This window comes from Amphiura filiformis, chromosome 18 (genome assembly GCF_039555335.1).
Source record: "Amphiura filiformis chromosome 18, Afil_fr2py, whole genome shotgun sequence".
In the NCBI taxonomy this organism is placed as follows: Eukaryota; Metazoa; Echinodermata; class Ophiuroidea; order Amphilepidida; family Amphiuridae; genus Amphiura; species Amphiura filiformis.
In genome coordinates this window covers 19,982,929-20,003,602 of record NC_092645.1, presented here as the reverse complement: position 1 = coordinate 20,003,602, position 20,674 = coordinate 19,982,929, and the positions used below count along the sequence as shown (strand labels likewise).

The 20,674-nt window shown below is 35.6% G+C and overlaps 1 protein-coding gene across 1 annotated transcript in view; it reads right to left on the bottom strand.

The window, feature by feature from the left end:
- Positions 1 to 18,544, bottom strand: part of LOC140139968 (intraflagellar transport protein 52 homolog) — a 36,184-nt gene extending 17,640 nt beyond the window's left edge. Inside the window, 4 exon segments of the mRNA XM_072161775.1 lie at positions 1,717 to 1,846; positions 2,976 to 3,063; positions 4,653 to 4,783; positions 18,480 to 18,544. Of these exon segments, the coding sequence (XP_072017876.1) occupies positions 1,717 to 1,846; positions 2,976 to 3,063; positions 4,653 to 4,783; positions 18,480 to 18,497 (367 nt within the window). The 5' untranslated portion in view covers positions 18,498 to 18,544.
- Positions 18,545 to 20,674: the final 2,130 nt, after the last annotated feature.

The window sequence follows — 20,674 nt, the reverse complement described above, 5'->3', positions numbered from 1 at the left end:
AACAATCTCTGCGCTTTTTAAAAATTTGCTTATTACAAAAGAAGATCCCAGTAGTGGTACAATTATACACAAGATGTTACCCAGTTATTAATTACCAACTCACTTGCTATATGTGTGGTACAGCAGAATCTTCACTGATTTCAATTCTTTTGGCATTATTTGGACCACTTTCATTTATCATTTATGTTTTGATTACCGAGTAAAAAAAGTGTAAACTGAAATAGGGCTCATCATAAATCATTGAGTCAGGTCAAGATATAGCCTCGCGAAGGGAACACACACAAGAAGATGAAATGCAGCCACTCATTACTCTCCAGGGCTCAAAATAAGGAGGTCCCAAGGGCCCTCGGCCCCTGAAAATCAGTGAGGGCCCACAAAAGGCACACCCAGCGGGCCCAAATGGCCTGCAAAATTTGTGGCAATTTGCTCACTTTTTGTGGGGTTCATAGTACCAATGACCCAAATTTGGACCTACAAATTTTTTTGAGGGCCCTCAAACATTTAAGAACAAGGGCCCAAATGGCCCTCAGAAATTCTGGCTTATTTTGAGGCCTGTTACTCTCATACTTCTAGAATGATCTACTGTACAAGTGGTAATTTTTGAGCCTGTAATTTTTCGCCCTTTGTCGACTTTGAACTACATTGCTTGTTTTAAATTTGTGTTGCGTGCGAAAAGCACAAAAATTAATGTACCATATAACACGGGCGACATCATTATTTTAAGTAAAACAACGAGGCGGAGCCGAGTTGTTTTACGCCAAAAATAATGTCGCCCGTATTATATGAGACAATAGATGCACGACAGCGGCTAAAAACAATACCTTTATTCTCATTCTTAAACACTTTAATTCAAATAAAAATATTGTAAGTATTACAAATTTTAATCAAACTAAATTCTGCATTTTACAAGGAATTACCTAGGGCTTAAAATCGATCAGTCCCGTTGTTGCAGTGCGCCTCCCGATTGGTTCAAATAGCGAGTCCGCGTATCGCGCCGATGCACACACGCTGACCCGTGTGATATCGTGTCATATCACACGGGTAAGAACCAATAAGATTACAGGAACGTTCTCAAGTGTTTAAGAAATGTGTGGTACAGCAGAATCGTCACTGATTTCAATTCTTTTGGCATTATTTGGACCACTTTCATTAATCATTTATGTTTTAAAAAGCGAGTAAAAAAACTTACTGAAATAGGGATCATCATAAATCATTGAGTCAGGTCAAGATATAGCCTCGCGAAGGGAACACACACAAGATGAAATGCAGCCACCACAGAATTAAAACCAGAAAAATTGGGGGTATTCGGTTTCCCTCGGAATGCGCTCAAGGCATTCGTTGTCATGCAGGCGGGACATAGATATTGGGCGCATTTGAGAGACGCACTTGATGCGACCTGCACGCAAGTACAAAGACGCTACAAATGAGACACAGAAGGACCCGAATACCCCCAATTTTCTCCCCATAGCTGACGGCGCGATTGTACGTGGCGGTATAGGGAGTCCCGGTTCTCCTTCTCTAATTCTGTGGCAGCCACTCATTACTCTCATACTACTAGAATGATCTACTGTACAAGTGGTAATTTTTGAGCCTGTAATTTTTCGCCCTTTGTCGACTTTGAACTACATTGCTTGTTTTAAATTTGTGTTGCGTGCGAAAAGCACAAAAATTAATGTACCACAAAAATGTCCACTTTTACAGTAATTCCTCACTTACCATTGTTAATCATGATACCAAAGTCCTCCAGTAAAAAGTTGATATTTGTGTCAAATTTGGATTCACCTCCTTCCCCCACGAGCACCAGTACACTGCCGCCATTGTCAATAAACTTCTTAATAGCTTCGAACTGAAACAATAAACAGGAATAATAATATGAGGAGTTTTAAGTCTCCACATAAATGAGAACTACTTGCCGATTGGCCAAAATGAATATTATGCCCAATTTTGAACCAATCAAGGAGGGTATTAATAAGATCATCTGCAAATGCAAGTTTGACCATTAAGCCTAGTCATAATTGGCAATTGAAATGAGCATTTCAAGTAATCAACCAATCAGAAATGCTATTAGATGACCAGTAGTGTCCAGGGAGTTAAGTAAAATCTTGGTCACAAATCCATGCCAAATATCATTTACATGTGCTGTTGTGAGTATCCATCATCTTAAACATCCAAAAGGATCTCTCTCCCTTGGTTGAGGCTGATTTGCCCATCAAAGTTCACCACTAAAGGTGTAAATCAGATTCTCTGTAAGTTAACATAAGCACAGGTGGAAGACGCGACACAATTGTCCAAAAAACGCAAAAATAAAAGTGATTTCCAGAAAAAGAACCCAAACTACTAAGTTTATTAGGTTTTATTCCGTAATCTCTTCTTTATAGCTACAAAGAATAAAATATCAATCAATTCTCAGATTCTCGCCAACATTCTCACCTTGATTTAGGAGCAGTATTTCCCCAGTTCCAATTTTGAATAACAAGTAATTTAAAGTCTATAACTTCCTTTTTTTAAAATTTTTGTAAAAACAAATTGGAAAAAAAAAATGCAATTGCACCCAAAAATGCAATTGTGGCCATGAATACCATGATTTCCTCCTATGCTTAAAGCCATATTAAAACATTTGCTGAGGAGAACGCCCTCTAAATTCTGGTTTTTACACGATTGTAATTTACTTTAGTCAATAAAGATTTTGAATAAAAGGACGGAACCGGTGTTTTATTATTACGATGGAAATATTAGTCGAACAGTGACGAACACGTATGCACAGTACATACACGGTGTGCAGGATACACATACACACACACCCCGAGTGGGGGCTAGTAGTAAATTACAATTTTCTATGCTTTACCTCACTTGTTCGGCTCAAAATTAAAAGGGGACATATCTGACAGTAAAAGCTAACATTTTATGGAAAATAAATACTAATCTATTTTTACAGAAATTTTATAATATGGCTTTAACTTAATATAATAACTCACCTCTGGAGATGTGAATTTCTCTCTGGGTCCTCCAAGAACAAAGACTTTGGCATTGGCTAGCTTCTCTTCTGTTATCTCTTCTTTATGGCTACAAAGAATCAATTATCAATTTACATCAAACTTGATTTCTTACATTCATTTACAGTTTAAAACATGAGGAATAGTTGTAATCTGTATAATGCTAAGAAAGAGCTTTTAACAAGTGCCTTTAAGTATGGCTTCATTATGAGCTCTAAGTATGTAAATTTCCCAGGAATATAAGCTTGAAATTTCCCTCCAAGCAGACAGGATTTTGCTTCAGTTTGTATGTATTTTCTTTTCAAACCTCAAGTTTCCCTCTCATAATTTCAGCTTGCCATGAGTAAATAACACATTGTGTCAGTTCCCCCCTCCTCCATCTGATGACAGAAGTTGATTGACCTCAAGGGCTACCCTCAAAAAATATTAAAACCATCAAGGATACAATTTGGAATGTCACAAATTTTATACTGAAACTTGAAGATGTAAAACAAGACTCAAATGATAGGAGACCCACATCAGTGTAATTGGGCTGTTACAGTTAAAATCCATACCCCTATGAAAGACATGTCCTTAATCTTCCTAGACCCTCCCTCGGGTCCGTGGAGAACGACTGGTAATGTAGATTACATAGCATTAAAAATCAACCCAATACACGGACCCTCCCAGTCTGTAGGCAATTTGACTTCCAGCTCCCACAAACTGCTGGAAGTTCACTTTTACGGATTTGGAGTCACGCAATCTTTCTATATACCACGTCCATGTTTTCACTACATTAACGCTTGTGTAGCGACTAAACAACGATATTGTATCCGACCAATCAACGCAGCTTGGCAGCGGGATATTTGAAAAGGCTTCCCTAGCTAAATAATGTGCAAACATTTGCAAACCGCACGCGATAATGTACGCAATATGGACAATAGGCCTAAGTCCGAGTCGAGTGGTTGCCTTTTATTATTATGAGTACCATGGGTCTATCAGACGCGTGCCACTTGAGCTCAATACCTCTCAGTTGTTGACAAGTGTCCCATCCGATCTTAAGTCACATCCCACGGCATAGCTTTGTGCTACCATATTTGAATTGAAACTGGGGCGGGGCTTTCGTAATTGACATCGGAATCACCGTGCTTCGTTGAACGAATATTTGGAAGTGAGATCTCTAACAGATTGGACCAGTCTCGGAATCAGCGCTCAATGGACTTTCGCGTCACTTATAATACGAGTATATTTCTATATTGCTGCGTGGTTGGCGATGGGGGGTGTAGGTAGTGGCGTCGATTTGTGGAGGAAGAGGAATGGGTTTTTGGCATTGAAGAAAATAAGGGGGGAGTTGGCATTTTTTTCATAAGGCATTACGTAATTATTTATTGTTACATTATCCAGAGATGGAACCGAACCGAGACTGGGGGCCAGTCTATAATCTTCCACACAGGGAGTGTAAACTTCAAATGGGGTTACCTGAAGCTACCTGAATGGGTGACTCCATTTGAAATCTACCCCGTGTGGACGATTAAGATTATGTCTTCCATAGGGGGTGATAGGTTTCAACTGGAATAACCCATTGAAAGATATATGGTACCCCTTACTGATGAAGCTCCACTACCCCACTCAAAAGGTGTTTCGGTAGGCCTATACATAACGAACAAAAATGGTTTTTACCTGGTAATTTTCCAGCTACTCCTTAATTTCTTTTGTAAACTTTTGAATCCATTCTGTGGGGTGAACAGTTCTCTTTTGGATGTGTTGAAGACAATAGATGTCCGTTGTCCCTTGTCCTTATCCTCCACGTCCTGTAACAATGATTGTAAACATTAAAAAATTATTTGTAACCTCATGAATCAGCCAAATAAGTGTGAAACAATACTTAAGCAGATTATTTACACTTGCTACATGCAGTTGCACAGGGCCTCGATTTTGTGCCAGTTTGCGAGAATAAAAAAACATTACTTACTGCATGATTCAATGAAAGATGCTGATTATCCGAAAAAATGTTACGAGAAACATTACAAACAAGAGTCGATTCTGTGATTCTTGTCGAATCTGAGGCCCTGTTGCATGATTAATTTAATGACCTCCATACCCATAACCCATGCAGAAATTGTTCTAGATAGTCACATCATTAACTTGTGTGTGTGTGTTAGGGGTCTGATTTTCGGTAATTTTGTGCCCGGGTACCCGGCGCATTTTTCAAGGCGGGTAACCGAAATTGCAAAAAAAAAAAAAAAAAAATTAATTTTTTTTTTCAAAGTTTTTTGAGTTTTAGTAATCTCTGGACCTAGACCTAAATGCTAGGATCATGGTTGACCTAAAAAAAAAAAAAAAAAAAAAAAAAAAATTGAATTTTGCATTGTTTTGTGTTTTTAATATAAAAATTGATACATAGTTTTCATGTCATACTCTATTAATGATATCAAAATGCATTCAAATTCAATGCATTTTGATATCATTAATAGAATTTGACATGAAAACTATGTATACATCAATTTTCATATTAAAAACACAAAACAATGTGCAAAATTCAATTTTTTAAAATTTTTTTTAGGTCAACCATGATCATAGCATTTAGGTCTAGGTCCAGAGACACTACAAAACCGAAAAAAAACTTTGAAAATTTTTTTAAAAAAAACCAAAAAAAAAAAAAAATTTTTTTTTTAAATTTGGCACCAGGCAGGGAATTTCCTGCCCGGTAATAGGATTATCGGGCGGGACTTGAATTCCCGGGACTCACTCACACCCGGGGTGTGTGTGTGTGTGTGTCTAGATCTTTCATCAATGCACAAAGTAGCATTATTTATGTTTTGTATTCAGTTGAACATGTGTAACAGGACATGTACTTTGTAACAGGACAGTCTGGCCTGATCTTCAACAGGGTTGAGTTAAACAGTGAATGGAAAATACATTTACAGCTATTTACATAGCAGTACTGTAGTCGATAGTCACTGTCTTCTTTCTTACAGGTTCTACACCCATCGAATGTGTGTCATCGGCCCTCAGACACATACAGGCATAGAGTTCTGCAGTACATGTTTTGTTTACATATTTTTACTGTTTACTTCTATGACAGAACTAATTACTATTAGGCAACTTAATTACAAAGGATATCAGTTGGCAATCTTAATGTTATGCAATCAAGTTTACAACACTATCAGTCTTACAAAGAGCAGAAAGTCACTGAGTCAAGCCATTCAAGTACCAATATTGGCCTGCTGGAAGGACCAGATATGACCCGTGTGATTTTCATGTTATTTTGTAATAACAAAACCATGTTTTCCTTGATTTTGGTATGAAATTGAGCAAATAGAATTCAATTTCATGTCAATTTGGAGTTATTAAGGGCAACTAAATCTGATATGAAGTAAGTTATCTGTTTGGAATCATATTGAGTGACTGTATGAACCCATGTATACAGGTTCTTAATCCAGCCAAAATTTGGTTCTTTGTCTAGCCAAACTTTATATTGTTTTTCAGCAATTTCTTCTTCTTTCTTGATATGACCCGTTTGGGGTCAAATGTCACACAAAAAAATGATTTTTTAATGAAAATCTAAATATGACTACATTGAATTCTGATGACCCCCCAGGAAAAATCTGATTTTCCTGAATCTCAAGTTAAAAAGAAGTACCTGTATTAGACTTGTAAACCCACCTTGTTATGTTAAGTATTTTGCCACAGTGTGTCATCATCAATAAATCAATAAAAAAAAACAATCCTCCACACACATAATGACCTGAAGGTCTGAAATTAGTACAGTACTGGTTTTGAATGTCAAGAGCTGGTCTGGAATTAATACTCATCCCAGACTATTGATTTTATTAGTGGATTGTGTTAGGAGCTCTAGACAAGATGATTCCTCATTGACATTGTTACAGGGAATTAAATAATGAGGTGGTTTGTAAGTACTTCTTTTTCATAGTGTTTGTGAAGGCACAGTGCTGTTCATAAAGTTCATGCAAATTGATTTGAATTGTCTACTATATAATTAAATGTGTCTAGAAAAATATAGGATGAGCATGTTAAAACAATACCGTAAGTTACATTCAATAAACATTAAAAGATTAAGTTTGTCAAAAATGCACATGACTTTAGGGTGGTTAAACTAAATTATGCAAATGACATGCATGATATTGTGCAACTTCAGGGTCAGGGATGCGGAAATTCGACACACAAGTGTGCCCATTTTTTGATCAGGAACCACATTACACATAAAAACGGCAAGTGCTACATATCTGAAACTAGCCCGAGGTACTCACACCTCCATCACTACGATTTCCACTGGCCTTCTCCGTACGAAGGTCTGAGACTCCTGAGCATATCTGGTCCAGGGTACACATAAAATACCACTTTTTCTCATAAATACCACTTCCTACCATTCCTCACGTGAAGATGAGACTTAAACAAAACATATTTGGTGCATGTTCATATATATTTTGAGCACATTTGAGGATGTAAAAGACCAGACTTGTGACTGTTATCGTCGCCGTGTTTTGAATTCTTCCTATAGATGCCGTCAGTGTGACGTCATCACCGCGACGTGAGTTCATGGTGCCCCGTTTTTACGTACCGTATGTATCGCACTCATGGCCCTAGTGAGGAAGGAACAGGGCCAGGATGTTTCGGGCTAATCTGAAACTTGCGGTTTTTTTCGAATGATTGTCATGATTGTTGGTACATTTTCAAAAGTGAAATTAAATTAAAAGAAATTCTGAGAGGGTGGCGCACAGGTTTACACTCGATTCCATTTCCAGGCATGATTTCCCGATTTTTTTTATCATGTTTAATTACCTAGCTGGGGGGTTTTCAACCCCCCGAGCTAGGTACTGTTTTGCTATCCGATCTTTCTTCTTTCTTCTTCTTCTTTCTGGCAATAAATTTCAAAATGCTTCTCCTCCTACATGTTACACCCTACAATTACGTAACTTGCACATATGTATCGGCTATATCCAGTGCCCATAGGGTGCAAACAGAATTGGGATCAAAGGTCATTAAAGGGGCATTTTCGGTATATAACCAAATATCTTCAAAATGCTTCTTCTGCCACATATTACATAGCACAATGTCGTCACTTACACATGTGCATCGGCTTTACCCAGTGCCCATACCTTGCACACAGAATTGGGGTCAAAGGTCATTAAGGGGTAAAATCTTACAATTGCATTATCTGGACATCTGTAAGGAGTATGGGGCTCAAACTCGATACAATAAATCTCATGACCAGGGGAACATTTTGCGGGGGTCAGGTCAAAGGTCATGAAGAGGTCAAATTTTAGAAATGCATTTCCTGGACATCTGTAAGGGGTATGGGGCTCAAACTTGGTGACAACAAACTTAATGATCAGGGGAACATGTTGGAACAATTTGCAGGGGTCAGGTCAAAGGTTATCTGGGGTCAAATCTTTATAACTTCATTTTCTGATATCTTCAAGGGGTATGGGGCTCAAAATCAGTAACAACAAATCTCATGACCAGGGGAACATTTTGCAGTGGTCAGGTCAAAGGTCATGTAGAGGTCAAATTTTCTAAATGCATTTTCTGGACATCTGTTTGGGGTACGGGGCTCAAACTCCACAACAACAAACTTACTGACCTGGGGAACATTTTGGAACACTGTGCAAGGGTCATGTCAAAGGTCATCTGGGGTCAAATCAGAGAATTTCATTTTCTGGATATCTGTAAGAGGTACGGGCTCAAACATGGTGACAACAAACCTCAAGACCAGGGGAACATTATGGAACGTCATGCAAGGGTCAGGTCAAAGGTCATCTGGGGTCAAATCTTAGAATTGAATTTTTTGGACATCTGTTAGGAGTACGGGACTCGAACTCAGTGAAAACAAACCCCATGACCAGGGGAGCATTTTGGAACATTTTGTAGGGGTCAGATACCTCCACAACGAATACTGGACACTTCATCCCCTGGACACTTCATCCCCTGGACACTTCATCCCTTGACATTTCATCCCTGGACATTTCATCCCCTCGTGTTAAAACGCTTCTTTGAGCATGACAGTCATGACAGTGACTCAAGAATGCATATGAATATAATAATTGTTTAGAATCTTGAACTTAGAAGGAACTAATATAAGGAAATTAATAATCTTATTTATCCAATGTATGCACCGTGTTCTGTATGAGCTATCACCAGCTGATCACACGTATAATAATCGATCAATGTTGAATGGCAGCAGGGCCTATAATAGACTAATAGTTAATAATAGTTTATACATTCAATGAATTTACCTAAATTGCATACGCCAAGCATATCTTTTGTTACTACTGTGAGTCGAGTATTGTTATCATTATATTACTATATTATTGTTAATATTATTAGGCATATTATTATTATCATCATTATTATTATTATTTACTGTGGTTTTTTTTGTTGATAGCTCAGTTATTATTGTTGTTATGTTAAGTGTATTCTCTTTTTCCTGTTATTTATGTATTTATTATGTATTGTTTGTTTGTTAATTAATTAATTAATTAATTAATTAATTAATTAATTTATTTATTTATTTATTTATTTATTTATTTATTTATTTATTTATTTAGTTAGTTAGTTAGTTAGTTAGTTAGTTAGTTAGTTAGTTAGTTAGTTAGTTAGTTTATTATTTACTTAAAGTTGTTTATCTAACAAAATTAGTATATTTTTAATATTATTTATCTGTTTATTGTATTGATAAATATGTTTGCATATGGAAGGATCATGGCAATATTTTTGTATTGTCCACTTGATGAGGTGATTAGCGCAATGTCATGTTATACAATAGGAACAATAGCCGAATGGTTACAGGAAGTTGAATTCTTTCAATCATTGACTGGTGTATTATAAAATCAATGGAATCTACATAACTATATAATCATTCGGGAATCTGTAATATAACCACTGATAAGGTGCGATTAAAAGGTTCTAAAAGTAGTAAAGTACAAGGATAGTTAGAACTTATACTTATAGGAGAATTAAATTAATACTAAACGGTAAAGACTAAGGAGCACTATAAAAAAAAAATACTGGAATTCCATCAGTTCAACTGATAATAAATATCTGCATTATATTTTTTTCTTTTTCTCCTGTTTTTGCCCATTTATTTTTCTTGCTTTCCTCCAAAGATCCCTTCACCACCTCCAAAGATCCAATTTTTTCTTGTTTTCACCCAAAAAGCCAATTTTTTGCTCCCAAGATCATTTTGTGGGGACACTCTATTATACTGTTAACTGTTATAAGATCGGCAACCAAGTTTTAGAATATGGCTCAAAAAACTGCAGAAAGAACTGATTTTGGGGTTTTTCCGCACATGCATGTCATTTTACTATTAGAGTGCCCCCTCCCCGGAAACTTTAAAGTTTGAACTACGTGATTCCCGACAGAGTTTAAAAACAAACAAACAAACAAACAAATAAATAAATAAATAAATAAACAAAATAAGTAAGTAACCACACGATCTTCAGGTGAACAAATATGACTTACATGTATACTCGACTGACAAATTATGTTGATTAATAGTTTTGAGCAAGTTTGTATGGGGTGAAACTGAGTTTGTCTTACTTTTAGAAAATTAATCTAGAAAATTTAATTTAATGAAATCAAATTTAAATATTTGCGGTCGTGCGATTTTTTATAACCCGGTCTTTAGGGGCCATTGATTGTAATCCATACAGATGCAGAGTGTAAACTTAACAACATATAATTGTATTTACTTCCAAATCTGGGTGTTTGATATAGGGAAGACCTACATGCACGCGTGAACAGGGAAAAAACCCTGAGTATCTGAAAAGTCCCTTTCACTAAACATATTATTATACAAAATTGTCATTTGTTCCATTTACCTTTACTTAGGGTAGCTCCAATGTCTTACAAACATAATGAATTTGAGTGATTCCAATGTAAGCTCAGTTAGACATGTTAAACATTACAAATAATATGCCAAAATATCAGCATGATCAGGGTTCAGTAGGCCCTACTGAAATACAATCGTAGAAATACATTATGACCTTGTCTCCAGCTCTTGACCCCGCCTCTTGACATTCAGCTTTCTGCACACTAGTCATGCATATATTGAAAGAGAGAAGAAAGCAAGAGAGAAACTTAAGAATGAAGAACTACCGGGAAGGACTAAAAAACTTCACCAAAGACCCTATATCACCGAGCTGTAATTCCATGCCCGGAGGTTCTATACACAGTATCAGCAAATACTGTAAACGCAGCGGTGAGAAAAAGCGCAACTCAGATCATGCAGCTAGCACTGAGCTCATCTGTAAAATGATTATATAAACCTATTATGTGAGGAGGAGGTTGTCCAGGTTTTGGTAAATCAAATGAAAAGACTAGAACAAAAGATGAACGATCAAGAAGGGTTCCCGTGTAAAAACTATAGACTTTGAGCATTTGTCCCCAAAAGACCCTACCATGCATAATCTGAGACGAAAATACCTAGTCTCAGACCATCATGACCATCTTATCTAGCTGGCTCAAAATAAGCTAAGGTGTCATAAAAGTGTAACACACAATTATTTTTCCAGCTCTTTTCTTTTGGTCTCCAACCAGGTTTAAATTATAGTATGCACATATATCGTTCATAATACACTAAAAGAAAGATAAGTTATAGACCATTTACTTCACAAATTTAATTTTCTAGCCCTTGCGTATGTTATATTTGACAGACACAATTTTGATGATTTTCTGCAATCAAATAAAAATTTATAAAGTATTACATAAGGTATTTTGTGGTTATTTAGGTGTAGGACCTACAGCAACTGATTGTGGAAAAAATGTGTCCAAATATTACAATAAGGAGGATAAATTGTTATAAATAAAATATGTGTGTCTGTCAAGCCATAACATACATACATAAGATGTCTGTCAAATGTAACATACAGAATAATAATTTGGCAAAAACAGTAGTTCAAGATGGGAAATTGAATAAAGATCACATGCAGTTTATAAATCACATGTTTTAAAACACTTTTATAAACTCTAAACTATCATCATAATGTGAACATCAAGTGATTTTTAATTTTTTTAAACGTATTTCGTATGTTACTTTTGACAGACACATACAAATCTAGCGTATGTTACTTATGCATAAAATGTTTGACAGACAACACTTAACAATGGATTGTGTCATCAAAAAGCTTCTCCTCACAAAGTGATAGTGCCACAAAGCTAGGTGGAGCTAAATGCTATGTCATGTAGCATAATTAGCTGTATCACCCTAGTTTAGCAGGAATTACAGCACCGTCTTAGCGTGATGTTACTATTTGACAGACATTTCAAGAAAAATTTTAAAATTGTTATATGTTCAAAAAGATGGCAGCCACTTACAAATTGATTATAATATGGAGAAATGAAGTTATTTACAATAGATTTACCCTTTAGTTTATGCTTCAAGTCTTTGTTTATAAAAACTGAGGGACTTCAAAATCAATCAAAAGTTTGACAGACAATAGTAACATACATAAAGGCAAACTTTTAAATCCTTTTTTGATCTGTTAACTTATAATTCATAATGCCTCTTTCTGTTTTTTTTTGATTGGTTTACTGCACCATTTTGGGAAACAGGTCACATGAATTTCTATAAGGATCCATAAAAAAAATTAAAAAAAAAAAAAAAAGGCGTCTCTTGGCATGTTACAAATAAAAGTGTAAAAATAGGCATTTTACAGCTATTTTTTATTATTTTTATTATTTAGAGTGAAAGGATTTTACTTAAATTGTGTATGCTATGTCTTTACTACCTAAACTTGCCACTAAACTAGCAAATATTCCATTTCTATAATTATTATTTTAAAAAAAGATGTCAAAATATATGGCTATAATATGACACCTTAGCATATTTTGAGCCAGCTGTATCCCCATCATCACCATGCACTGCATAATAATATTCGTAAATGAATGAAAGAATTTCAAAGAAAGAAACTTGAGAAAAAAAAGGACTCTGGTGGGGAAGGACTCAAAGACTGAGCGTTTCACCAAGACCCTTAAATACCTTAGAGCTGTAACCCGTGCCCTAGGAACCCAGGAAACCTGGTTTCCTCATTTTGACAAATGTTTCATTTTGAAAATACCTTGATCCGATTTGTGCATGATGATGGATGCATCATAATATTTCGGGTCGTGCTTGTACACGCCGTACTGGAAGTCAAATTGTCATTAACCATTTTTTTTTTAAATTCATGATAAATTTATGTGAGACCTTATACTTTGCGAACACCCTCCCGGTCCGTGGATAACGACTGGTAATGTAGTCTAAGCTATTTTATATTTTCACCCACCCACCCCCTTCGTAGGCCTACATCATGCATTTTTGTAAAATTAAAAATTTAAATTTAAATTTAAATTTATAACGACTGGTAATGTAGACTAACCTATTTTCAGCCACTGCCCCACTCCCCCAGAGCCATGGAACATGGAAATAGTAGATGCCCCCGCTTTGCACTTTTGTCGTCTTAAGCCACTTGTGAGAATTAATATGGGAATATTCTAAGGATAATCATGGGGATTAAGCCCTTATATCAGTTATCTCACTGTGAGTGTATCGACTTTAATTTGTTTCCCATTGTCATACTTGGATGCACACTGACCACAGAATGTTTTCTTTTTATTTGAATTAGTTGTTTTGTTTTGAAGGATCATTGACTATGACAGAATATCCAATTTAACAATTTTGAAGTCGGCTTTTCAAAAATTGCCCAATATTTAATGGATTTCGAAGGTGAGAATTTTAAAGTAGCCAAAATGTTGCCAAAACGCGAGAGCACTTTGTATACTTTCTTGCTAAAAAAAAAAAAAAATGGTATAGGCCTACCATTCCTTTCTATACAATTTTTTTAAACCATGAGTTTTAAGTTAAGTCAACTTTCAATCAATCAACCCAGAACACCCTCCCGGGTCCGTGGATAACGACTGGTAATGTAGTCTTTAAAAGCTATTTTCACCCCCCCCCCGTGCCCACCCCTCCGTGCCAATGTATAATGTCATGTATTTAGTGATATTTTTAATTAACCCCAAAACAATCTCTTTTGTAGGCCTACATCATATGCATTTTTGTAAAATTAGTTGATTTTCAAAAAAAAAAAAATAGATAACGACTGGTAATGTAGACTAACCTATTTTCAGCCACTGCCCCACTCCCCAGAGCCATGGAACGACATGTTGTTATGTTATTTTTAATAAACCCAAATGAACCTACATGAAAAGAGAAACTTGGCCCCCCGCTTGGCACTTTTGTCGTCTTAAGCCACTTGTGAGAATTGATATGGGAATATTCTAAGGATAATCATGGGGATTAAGCCCTTATATCAGTTATCTCCCTGCGCGTGTATCGACTTTAATTTGTTTCCCATTGTCATACTTGGATGCACACTGACCACAGAATGTATTCTTTTTATTTGAATTAGTTGTTTGGAGGTTTTGTTTTGAAGGACCATTGACTATGACAGAATATCCAATTTAACAATTATGAAGTCGGCTTTTCAAAAATCGCCCAATATTTAATGGATTTCGCGGGTGAGATTTTCAAAGTAGCCAAAATGTCGCGAAATTGCGGGAGCACTTTGTTTGTCACGGGACGAAAGTCAAAAATCGCCCAATTCTCGGTATTACAATAAGAAGCGCCCAGCAGTTTGCGATGTATTATTGATGTATCATGGGAAAAGTCGACATCAAGTCCAGCGCCAATATGAATATTACCATGCTATTACATAGGAACACGTGATAATATTTTTTAGTTTGCCAATTAATAATAACGGTATTACACGCAAATCGATAGAGAAAAAAATTAATTGTGCACATTTCAAATCACATTATTAAGTATTATTGAGTATCGATTCGCGTGTAACACCGTTATATTGACAAACTAAAAAATATTGCCACGTGTTCCTATGTAATAGCATGGTAATATTCAGATTACGCTGACTTGGATGTCGACCTTTTCCCATGATACATCACGATTACATCGCAAACCGCTGGCGGCGCCTTTTATTGCGAATACCGAGAATTAGGCAACTAAAACTGGCAATATAGATATATGTATAGATTCCACTGAATGAAAGAGTTCAACTTCCTGTAACCATTCGGCTGACTGCTATTGTTCCTATTGTATAACATGACATTGGACTAAATCTAATCACCTCATCAAGTGGACAATACAAAAATATTGCCATGAACCTTCCCTTGGGCCTATATGCAGACATATTTGATGCTATTATCTTTTATCACTATCTTATTAATAATATAACATACTATCCACATGACATAACATTAACAGATACATGGTTCCCATAAAATGTAGGCCTACTAATTTTGTTAGATGAACAACTAAGTAAATAATAATAAATAAATAAACAAACAAAATAAATAATAAATACATAAATTATAATAATTATAAATAAGGCCCATTTCACGGTTAGGCGCCACTTTTAGTGAAAAAAACTCGAAATTTTCAAAATGGATTAAATTTAATTTAATAGGGATTTTCTTTTCCAAATAAGACCAGATTTTCATAAAAATATCATTTCCCAGCTTAAATCTCGCTACTTCTTGAAGAAAATTATGATTTATTATCTCATGTTATGTAATTTTTTAACAAATTTGATCAATATTGAGTAGTGTATATAAATACTTTGACTGTCCAATACATATATCATAGATATTTAAAATAAACGAGTATGTCATAGGCTCCCTTCTGACCAAATTTGGGCAAATTTTGTTGTGTAATGACAAATTTATGGCCACTTTAATGTAATTTTTGTGGTAAAAAGGAAATTGACATGAAAAGGTTTACTCAACAATTTTAATAATCAATGAATGACTCTGATATTGCACAGCTTTGAAGGTCATAATATGGGTAATGTTCACAAATAATATCAGCCAGTTTGAAAACACAGGTCAAATTCAAGATTCTGATGTTTGTGCAATTTTGGATGTGACTGATGTCAATGTGAACGGAAACCGCACACTGTAAAGCAGAGTATGTTTCAGAAAATAATGATTCAAAGAGTTTTCACACACTCAGTGAATTAAATGGGATATATTGAAACATATCAACCTGTGTTAGTGTTCATTTTAAAACATTGTTTACAATTTATAGAAGTGGATGTGACATTTTCAATTGTGAACGGAATGTTTCATTATGATAAACAGTTTGCTTGTCAAAATATAAGCTTTGGGCACTTCTAACACATATATTTTTGTGAGATTCTATTGAATTGAGCAATGCTAAAACGTTTTTCCTGACCCTTTATATTTTTGACAAGCAAAATGTTTATAATTTACTGAAATGTTCCGTTCACAATTGAAAATGTCACATCCGCTTCTGTAAATTGTATACAAAACTGTCCTCTAAAGACAAAGACAAAGCTTTGAAATAATCATATATGACATGTACAAAATAATAAACCTATTTTAGAAAGTCAAATATCATGTTGTTTAAGTATTTTGGCCTAAAACTACTAATTTTGAGGATGTGACATGTGAACGGAAATTGAAGCTTTTGAATCTCCTGTCACAATTAAAGAAGGCATACTGAATTAAAGATTTGTTGTGCCTTTTGATCCCCCACAAACCTGTAATGAAATAACTTCAAACTGGCATCCTAGTCCCATTCCTGTCTTAGTTCTTTGAAGAAACTATTTTGGATGTGACAGGTACCATGGATGTGACACATGTGAACGGAAACTTTGAAATGACATCTGCAAGCTAAGTTGATGAAGGAGTTTTCATTAAATGGTGTCATTAGATAGCTCATAGCAGGAGATTTTTAAAAAAAAAAAGAAAAAAATTCTGCCACATTTTGTTAATAAATTACACTATTTGGAAAATTAATCGGATGTGACAAAATTGTGAACGGAATTTGTTGGCAAAAATTCAAAATTTCGCTGTATCTACATATTAAGAGCAACAAGTGTAATTTGTTCAACAAATAGTAACAAGACTCTGAACTTTACTAAAACACACTAGTTTGCCATTCATGTAAAGTATTAGTCGATCTATTCCACATTGAATAAGGTACATAGATGTGAACGGAAAATGTCACATCCGAATTCAGAAATTTAAATGGTTCTCATGCTAGTTTAACTGACAACTAATACTTTGTTCATGTATGGCTGTATAGTGCAACTTGTTCACTACATAAAAACAACAAAAGCAGCTGGTAGGCTCAACATAGTTAAAAGTGGCAGCATTGGAAAATAAATGTCTGTTTCCAGGTTGCTAGTGAAATGTGGTTATTTGACCACTTCTGACCCCTGCGCCCTGAAAGATAAAATTAGAAAGGCCGATTAAGCTAATGGAGGTAGGCCATACAGAGACAATGAAAAATCACCAACAGTAAATTCTGTAACCCCATTATTTTTTACACACCAGGCCAGATATGTTGAAAATCAAAAAGTGGCGCCTAACCGTGAAATGGGCCATAAATAAACAGCCTATAGATACATAAACAATACACAATAAATACATAAATAACAGGAAGAAAGAGAAGAAATACACTTTAGCTAAGTTAAATAGTCCAGGCTAATATCAACAACAACCAAAAAAAGTATAATAATATAAATAATAATAATAAAAATATTAATAATAATATAATGATGACGGTAGGCCTACCCGGTAAAATAACAAAATAATAATACTTTTAATAATAATAGGCCTACTAGGCGTAATACTGAATTAGAATCATCCGTGTAGGGGGCCTACACGCACTGTTCAATAGGTAAATTCATTGCACTATAATTAATTGCCATTCAACATCGATCGATTTTTATACGTGTGATCAGCTGGTGCTAGCTCATACAGAACATGGTGCATACATTGGATAAATAAGACTAATTTTAAATAAAGATTAATTTCCTTATATTATTTCCTTCTAAAGATCCTAAACAATTATTATATTCATATGCAATCTTTTTACTGTCACGCTCAAATAACGCTACAATAGCGTTTTAACATGAGGGGATGAAATGTCCAGGGGATGAAATGTCCAGGGGATGAAAATGCGAGGGGATGAAATGTCCAGTTACCCTCCACAACACCAACATGCCCCAGCTAGGTTTGTGGTCTATGACCACCATTTGCCACTAGTTTTTTATTGTAATGTAAATATTTTTGTGTTTCCCCATAAGATTATTATTTATTTCATTTGTATCTTTATTTATTATAATCTGTAGCCTTCGTACGGAGTGAAGAAGGCTAGGCATGCATGCATTGGCAGTAAACAACTGACAGTCACTCACTCTGCATGCATGCATGTTCACGAATTCACCCCATGCTCACCCCTGCATGCAATGTGTGAGACTGTGTATGTTGCCAACAACGCTTCACACTTAGTTACCACTCACCATTTGTATTTAGGCTCTACGAAGAAAATACATCAACGATTCGTTGCCACTTTAATTCAAGGTATTACCGGATCAATGCACAACCAAAGGAAACAACATAAAAACATTTTAAAGACAACATTACACACTAAATTTTGCAGTTTTACGATACGTTTACCTGTGCTACGGGCGCCATCTTGAAATTTAGCTTCCGAAAAATATTTTGCCGCAATGAATTGTGGATCTTGCCAATCAATTACGCATGCAAATTAGACCGAGATTTTAGCAAAGTTTTTTTAACAAAATTAACCTAAAATTAGACTTTGTAAACAATCAAAAGCACGGAAAATCAATCAAACTCTTGATTTTGACTGTGATCAAAGACAAAACTCCAATCGTTTTGAGGAAAATTGTCATTTTATTGCAATCCATTCATGCTCAATACGAAATTAGCATAAAACATTTGACCAATCACTTTTGAAAGGCGGGGCTTCGTAACCTTTGTCACTGAACCGGCAGGTCAAAGTTCATTTAAATGATTAATTCATAAATTTTGTTCTGCCGAGCTGGCTGGATCACAAACACACAGAAGTGTACAGGTAAGTTTTTCTTCCAGATTTTCCTTTCAGTGTGCGTTTTTTGGTGTTATAAGAGATGTACATGACAGTTGCTTGATACTGATATTGTTCAGTGTGATTGATAAATTGCATAAATGTGAGTTATTAAAATGGTAGGAAATCAAAATTTGACACTGCAGCAGCAGGGCTGCCGTGTGTTTACATTTGAGACCCGACTATGCAAGTGCACTGCCCATGCCATGCCATCACGAGTGACTGCAGTACACATGGCTGGGAAGAATGGACGGTAGTGCCATTTAATAATAAACCAGCTCGCTTTACACACGTTTTATACGGCTTGTAATAGTGGACATCGGAATCAGGGAAGCTTCGGAAGGAAATTGTATAGGAATTCAGGATTCAATTAATTAAATAAAGTCACACACAGGACAGACAGGTGTGAATTCATTGTTTACATTTTTACAGGATGACACATGTGACCAGTGTTTACTCTCTCTGGAAATTGGGTGCGCCAAATGACACATTTTCTTCCCAAATTGGCCCAATTTTGGCGCAGTAATTCCCTAAATTCACTAATTGTAATACAGCATTACAAATTTTTGTGAGACAAAAATAATTTTCACTGGGCCAAAATTGAGACATACGGCCTCTGAGTAAACACTGCATGTGACCCATTGACTACATGGATCAAATCCATGGGTTTCTACAGTCACCCATGGAAAACAGGGTAGGCCTACTGAAAACCAGTGCACCATGTTCATATGGACCATAAGTTAGTTTATTGTGGGCAGGGTTCCCGTTAAGGATTTAAAAATGTGCGTCATGTGTGACGCAAGTTTGCTGACAAGGTTGAAAAAACTTGCGTCCAGACAGATTTTTGTGCGTCCATCTGAAATTCACGATCAATCATACTGGGAAACGCCGTGGAATTTCATGATCAGAACGGCAGCCCCTTGTTGCTAACACACGTACCCGTACCCCGGGTCTACACTTCATCAAATGTTGATTGTTAAAATAAAATAAAAGTGCATTTTCGCCATGATATTCCATCTCCAGTCGCTATGATAATTTTTCTCATTTCTGTATCAGTTTTGGTCGGAAACGTGGTCAGAAACAGCTGCAAAAACATTCGCAAATTTTCGTACTTTTACTTCCGGGTTTCTTTAATTTTAAAACGTGTTGTTGATGACATAAAAGCTAAAACACGCGCTACCACAAATAATACAAAAAAAGATTATCATTTGGATTTTGCTTTTATTCATCGTAACAATAATACTAATAAAGGAAACATAGATTATTTATGAGAAAATAAACTTAAAACATTAAAAACTGAATATTGCCAGCTTGTGATAAATAATTAAATAAACAGCAACTGCACGGTAGCCGCATGTCATCACTCCAGCAAGCTTTGTAAACAAAGCATCAATGGGGACTTTCCCATCAAACAACGATCGTACGGAAAGCTTGCAAAAAGTGCACGATTTCCTGACGTTGCATTTACAAATATTGCAGAATTTACTACAATTCTAAGCAGGTGGGTCAAAATTTTGGGGCTTTTATTATCTTAAAAATATAAAAGAATAAAAATGTCTTATTTTTATCATCAATTAATGATTAAATTTCGAAGTTTTGTCTGCGTCCACATGGACGCAAAATACTTGATTAGCCATGTGAATTTGCGTCCAAATTTGTAAAATACACGTCTGGACGCAATGACGCACACTAACGGGAAGCCTGATTGTGGGATAGGTTTTTACGAGTTAGTTTGTTTACATTGCAGTAATTCCCTCAGAAT